Raw genomic sequence first — 6,600 nt, 5'->3', positions numbered from 1 at the left:
GGACTCCATTTTCAGTTTGAGAGGTCCTTTTTGAGGCTTACCCTTCTTCCTCCTGGCCCCAAATTTCTTTTTTAAAACCTCCCATGTAGTTGATGTAGTTTCACAATCGTGTGTGGGTGTATATAGTTGTCGTGCAAGGACATGATTATGATTCCTGAAGCTTGCACATCCTTTGTTTGAATATGTGCACCCATGGGCCATGGATGTACTTATGCACCATCACTTGAAGAGGGACCCCATAACCCCGTCTTCATTAAGTAACCTAAACTTAGTTTGCCATGTGCCCCATTGAATCTCTTGATACCCCTCTCTCCCATAATGCTATAGAGGGATCTTAATCAAGGAGATTCTCCTTTGATCAATTTATGTCCTTACAATAGCATGGCCAAGATCAAATCATCCCGTAGATTGCAATCATGTGCTAATTGGTTGCATATCTCAATTGTAGGATGAGAGAGAGAGAGTCGGGGATTTTTTCCTTTGATTTCAAAACTCTTGAAAGAGCCACTTGCTTGCATGGAGCTCCTTTGGGAACACCCTTTTGAGATTCAGCAGCCTACGGTTTCAGCCAAGCACTATTTTGATCAAGAAATTTATCAATAGAAGTATAATTCGATCGAGATGTTCTTGACCGAGACGATAAATGGATATTTGATGATATTTCAAATTATACCCAAATTTTATAGTAGTATTCGTAAACCTCTGGTTATTCCGGTCAAATAATGCTCTCTCTTATGAAATCAACAATCACTTGATGCTTCATAAAAGGACTCCACTAGCATGCAAAAGTTATCCAGCCCAATACAAACAAAACCATGAAATTATTTCAGTGTGTGCTATTATAGATAGGTGTTGTATCATGTAACTATAGATGGCTACAAAATAAAACCTCGATATACTAGGCATAGTCCTGTCTGACCATCCCCTCCTCACAGAAGCCAGCCATGATGTTCCCTCGACCACATGACAGAAAGGCATCAGTATTCTACCATAAGATTTAATTATTTGCCATAAGATTTACCATAAGATGCAAATCCATATTGACAAAAGTTTTGATCATGCCAATGACCTGGTATTGGTAGCACTTTATGAAAACCAATTTTTTTCAATTAAACAGAAACTAAACTAAGTACCATTGGAAAAGAATTGAAATAGGGGTGCTCCTCCTTATTTGTTGTATCGAAGGGGAGCACCCCACTGTAAGGTGTTACCTTGTGAGTGTGGATGTGGGTGTGTGTGTGTGTGTGTGTGTGAAAGAGATAGACACACAGAGAAGCTTATATGCCCAAGGCCAGCTTCTGGTCAATACAGGCCCTTGTAACAGAAGAAAGTAGCTACCAAGGATACAAGTCCAATGAGTAAAGCCGGTGCTAGTGTCAGATTCAGAAGCATGTTCATTCCATAGTATCCTACTAACGTGATAGTACCGTCAGCGACTACGCGCGCTAAGGTGCCGGCCTCTGTAGAGAGCAGGCCATTGTTGTACGTGCCTCGAGCAAGCCTAGGAGACATCACTTTCGAAAGTAATGCTAGATTCACCCCTTCAAGAACCTCTGCTGAGACAAAAGTTATCAGTGACCCTATCACATATTGCGCTGCTGTGTAGCGTACTGGCCACACAAAAGAAATAGCAATCCCTATGCAAGTCATGACCTCTGATGCTAAAAGGATTTGCCTGTCAACAGAGATCAAAAGTGATTTCAAGCACCAATTAACTTCTCAAACAAAGCAAAATGAAGCAGTGTATATAATGTTTTTTAAGGGAAAATTACTGAAATACCCCTAAAATTGTGGAAGTTCTCAAAATACCCTCAAATTTCGAAAATTCCCAAGAGGCATTTGCGTCTGCAAGTTAAAACCATTTCAATATCTAGAGAGACCACAAGACCATCTAAAACATTACTTTTATCATCTCCTATTAAGGGAGAACCAATCCTACTATTGAAAGTTGAAAAAACAATATCTTTGGAGACGTTCAATCTCACAACAAGGGGTATTTTAAAAAATTTGGAAAGATTTAAGGGCAAAAAATGAGGGTATTTTGAGAATTTCCACAAATTTAAGGAGTATTTTGATAAATTTAACAAAATTTAAAGCTAGACTTGTTGCTGTACATGGAGCTGCAAAGTTACCTGTCCTCGAATACGTCGCTGATGTATGTGCTCACGAGGAAATTCACGGGAAGCACCGTGCAACCAAGCAGCGCAAGGAAGATCGCTACAGTTCCAGTTGCCCATCCAAAATAGTAGCTTGTGATGACACTCGATTCTGACAAAATGATTTCCATTGCATATTTGAGCATAAAATAGATGCCCAGCTGCACCTGAAAAGAGAGAATTGCAATCTCACCTTGGAGTGCCTTGAAGAACTGCTTCAAAAGTCAATTCATTATTTAACAACATTAATTGACTCACCTTAACAGGATTTGTCAGTAACTTAAGTGCTTCACAAAAGGAATTAGCTGGCTTATCCATGTCTTCTAAGTCCTCGGCACTGTCTTGGTCTGCCTCTTCACCATATTCCTCATCCTCGACATCCACGGTGGAGACTAAAAGTGGCTCATGCAGCGAGTCTTCATCTAGCCCTTGAATCAAACAATCGATATCGACATCTGAGAAATCAAAACCAAGCTTAGTACATGAACTGAATCGTGCACTTTACATGTTGCAAAACATGATACAGTTAAATGTGCAACCAAAGCCATGAAAGAGAAGACTAATGGACAGGTACTGTGCATATGAACAATGTGTTCAAGACACAACTTGACAAGCGGAACCCCTTTCTTGGGCATTGAAAATAAAAAAAGAAAAACATTGTATCGTGTCATCCGTTACTATTCATTTGAAAACTAATCAGAAAACAGAAGCATGTTTTTCATCTTAAATGCATCTTGCCAGAAACCAAGCTGCCAATTGAAATGGAAAAGCTTCTTACTCTCATTCGATGGTGAAGGTCCTAGAATGCTGCCCTTGAGCCCATCCTCTGTCCGAACAGGCTCCTTGAACCCAAACCAAAGCCATACAAGATAAATCAACCAGCAACCAGCCATGACCAGTCCAGGCAATGTGTTGGCATTGATTGTTAGCCCTAAAAATCTTTTGTTTGTTTCGAAGAGACCCGCCAATGCAGGTCCAACTGCCATACCCAGAGCACTTGCACTAACGAAAGCAGCCGAAGCCTGTAGGCGTTTGTTGGCAGGTACCCAATCAGTGATATATCGCCGGTTCACAGCTCTTGCTGACCCCAATCTGCAGAAAAAAACCCTCCAATATACTTTGTTACACAATATACAGAAAGATACCAAAGAGAAGAGGGTTATTACCCGCACAAAAGACGACCGACAATGAGAATACTAAGCGATTTACAATCGTATGCCACAGCGTAGAGCACATTTCCCAGTAGTAAAACAATACTGCTAAAGGTAAGAGGTCTAAAATATGATGTATTAGACCAGGCACTGAGGTAAACAGACGAAACGAGCTGCGCCACTGCCATCGAACCTATGATTATTCCACACACTGTAGGTGCTGCTCCAAGGCTAAAAGCATATTTGTCTGCTGAAGGAACTATAATATATGTGTTCACCATATACAGGAAGGTGTTCATCAAATTGAGAACAAGGGCCATGTAGTCATATTGCTGCTTGATAGCCTCATTTTCAAGGCTTAATAGCTCATCCTCTTCATCAATTAGTGCATGCTTTGAGAGGAAACTCAAGAATCTTGTCGAATGCGTCAGCCGTTCAAGAGCACCCTTGATCGAATGAATAACCGGATCCTGTAAAACAGAACTTAGCCTGGGATTACTGCCATCTTTGGCAAAAGAGGAACATAGGGAAACTTAAAAGGCTCACCTCTATTTGTACACTTGTAGGATCATCATAAAATGACTTTTCCCCTTCAGTTAGCTCTGCAAGGCTTCGAGTAAGCGAACCCAGCATGGCTTCTATTCCCTGGTTCACATCATTTTTCAAATTCCTTGGTAAGAAACCACAAAGCTAAACTACTGAAGAACCATATTTTTGATACAAGAAGACAAAAAAGGGTTACTTAAGAGTGCCCTGCAGCCTTGCACCCTTTTATAATTCTTCCTTTTTGAACCTGTTACCCCCAGCATGCAAAATAAGAGACTACTGCCTCTTGAATGGATAAGAAAAGAGCAAGTTCTGGAACTGACCACATGCCTGAAAACTTGTTGTAGTTGCGAAAATGGATGGTTGGCCCGGGTCAGAACGTAATAGTTTGTAAGCCTGTATGCCACTCTCTTGTCAAACTTTTTCAGGATCTTTCTTAAGCCAGTTGCATTGAACTCAACAAACTGAAGTAGTTGGAGAAGCTCCAATCCGACAGCTCGATATGCTTTAATGCACTGTGCTATGGTTGATGGATCCCCGCTTTCTCTAGCCATGTCTCTCTCCTTACCGAGAGCTGCAAATAGTGACGCCAGGTACCCTTCTTGCTCCAATAAGAACAAAACAATCTTTTCAACCTGGCAAAATTGATAAATAATCTTAGAGAATATTCCATTCAATCCTAGATCATGCCAGTGCTTGTTTCACAATTTTCATCAATCAAAGCAAAACAAAGTATCTTTATGGCCACCAGTTCATGGATTGCTAAGCTAACCTGTAGATCTAAAAGCCTCGCAAACTCTTTGCGCATTTGTTCCTCTCCTTCACTTTGCTGCCCTTGTACATATCTTTTGAGTTTTTTCTTCAACATCTTGTAGTTTATGTAATACCTGTAAAATGAAAATCAAACTTTGGCAAACAAGCCATGCAATCATGCTTTTACTCTAGCTAGCCCCTCTTAAATCTAACAGATTGTATACATCAAGGATGTGAATGGTGCCCAAGGAACGGAAAATTCCTGCAAGTCCACTTACTGCTTCCATTCCAGATGCCCATGTTCTCGAAGAGTCTTGCCAAAACCTACCATTTCTGCTATGGAAAGCAAAAAATAAAACCATTTTTAGTCTTTTGTTGTGAAGTATTGCATCATGCAAAAAAGGGTTAGAACACTAACATAATGTACTTACCTTTTGACTATATCCTACAATATGCAGAGTTAAGGAACTATATCACTTCATTGTGCATGCAAAGATTTAAGCTCATTTTTACCCCTGAGTCGTAAACTTTGAAGAATGTCCCACAACTCAGCGAAAGAACCTCCTCATAAATAAAAATTCCAAATGATATGCGCTCTAAATTGCACTGTCGTAATGTAAATTTTGATAGCAGCGCCATCATGAGGCATGCAAGTATGATATATTTCTCCACCTCGCCTAAACTTCGCAGAACGCCTATGCGACAAAAGATCATGTGCATCTTATGCCCTACTAAGGATTCCTACAAAGAGGGTCGATGTGCCCCTCTACATTGAAAATGGTGTAATTCAGCAAAGTAATTAGCAAGCTACACTTGTTTCTACCCTTGGTCTTTTCAGAGCTTCCACAAACTCTTTCTTGTGCTCAATCAATGGCATGCTAGCTCCAAATACTGAAGGAAACAGGGCATCTCCTTAATTCATTGGGTATGCCAAGCTGATTTGAAGGAAAAGACCAATCTTTAAGCTTCTCTTGATTTAAAGAAGAGATTACCATGGGGTCCTCTAATGTATTAGGAGAGCTCTGCATGCTTAAAAATTAAGTACTGTACCAACATAAAATCTGCACCATATAAATGATGTGCATACAGAAGGATAAAACAGGTGAGGTTCTCTCTTGAGCCGGTCTCGCGATTAGGTCTTGTTCCATAAAAAAATGCAAGCTTAACAGCTCTTTGGCCTTCATGATCTGGCTCCTTTGGTGTTTGTTAAGTTTGTCCCTTCCCTATATTATAATGACTGATCAGGGTGTGTGGTACTTCCGAGGCTCTTGTGAGGTGCTGGCTGCAGCCATCGAAGTTCCGAGTTGCCCATGGCGGTGATCAGCAAGGATTTTCTGGAGGGACTGGGTCTCTCAATATTTAGAAGCACGCGGCGCCGCCTCTGCGAATATGATTAGGTAGGGGAAGCTCTTCAAACAGTAAGCTTGAGAAATAAACTAGATGACAACGAAACAGGCACATGAAGAGGTGGGCGAGATAGGTTATCTTACGCTGTTTAATTTGCGCAGCAACGGGAGATGGTAAGCAGCTCGCCAGATAGTGCTTATCACCAGGTTCAGGTTTGCGCCGCTTCTCTCGAGCTGGTGGTATTCGCGTTTCTAAAATTTTCTCATATTAATAACTATAAGGTAGGTGCTACGATTTTCAAAAAAGAAAATATGAGCGAATCTTGACAGATGCGCAGAGAAGGTCCCGATTGCAGTGCAGAACGAGAGCGTATCCAGATTGCAGCGTGAGAAACGGAGGAGAGAGAACTCAGAAGCGGAGTGTATGCTGACGCATCAAGCAGAGCCAGTGGGCAGATGCGAGAGCATGAGTTTTTAAAAACTAGTCTTGCTTGGTGGGCTTTGCTATAGAACATCTGTAAAACATAATGTGGCATACACATATTGACATCAAGCATGCATGATTGTATCTATTGATATATAGATATGATGATTGAGATTAAGTATGTACTAGTGAGGAAAACATGTAGCTAAACTAAATCTAAAGAA

At 40.8% G+C, this 6,600-nt stretch overlaps 1 protein-coding gene across 2 annotated transcripts; it reads right to left on the bottom strand.

The window, feature by feature from the left end:
* Window positions 1–1,088: 1,088 nt before the first annotated feature.
* LOC147453386 (SPX domain-containing membrane protein OsI_17046-like) lies at window positions 1,089–6,373 on the bottom strand. 2 transcript variants are annotated; one of them, XM_086517125.1, is made up of 10 exons: window positions 6,097–6,373; window positions 4,885–4,942; window positions 4,626–4,740; window positions 4,177–4,488; window positions 3,854–3,952; window positions 3,323–3,777; window positions 2,935–3,248; window positions 2,415–2,611; window positions 2,133–2,323; window positions 1,089–1,675 (listed from the first exon to the last, which is right to left on the bottom strand). In XM_086517125.1, the coding sequence occupies exons 2-10, from the start codon at window positions 4,935–4,937 to the stop codon at window positions 1,303–1,305; spliced, it is 2,109 nt and encodes a 702-aa protein (XP_086373251.1). In that variant the 5' UTR covers window positions 4,938–4,942; window positions 6,097–6,373; the 3' UTR covers window positions 1,089–1,302. The 2 variants fall into 2 exon arrangements, with proteins under 2 accessions (XP_086373251.1, XP_086373250.1); XM_086517124.1 differs by having other exon boundaries at window positions 4,885–4,939.
* Window positions 6,374–6,600: the final 227 nt, after the last annotated feature.

This window comes from Adiantum capillus-veneris, chromosome 7 (assembly GCF_014529385.1).
Source record: "Adiantum capillus-veneris isolate H3 chromosome 7, ASM1452938v2, whole genome shotgun sequence".
NCBI lineage: Eukaryota > Viridiplantae > Streptophyta > Polypodiopsida > Polypodiales > Pteridaceae > Adiantum > Adiantum capillus-veneris.
This window is presented reverse-complemented; position numbering and strand designations above follow the sequence as displayed.

Bases quoted from the DNA above. Each gene is read 5' to 3' on its own strand.
- LOC147453386 (XM_086517125.1), bottom strand. From the start codon at position 4,937: ATGGTAGGTTTTGGCAAGACTCTTCGAGAACATGGGCATCTGGAATGG. The intron at 4,489-4,625 runs GTTAGCTTAGCA...CAATTTTGCCAG, and splicing joins CGAGGCTTTTAGATCTACAG to GTTGAAAAGATTGTTTTGTT. The intron at 2,612-2,934 runs GTAAGAAGCTTT...TTGATTTCTCAG, and splicing joins ACCTTCACCATCGAATGAGA to ATGTCGATATCGATTGTTTG.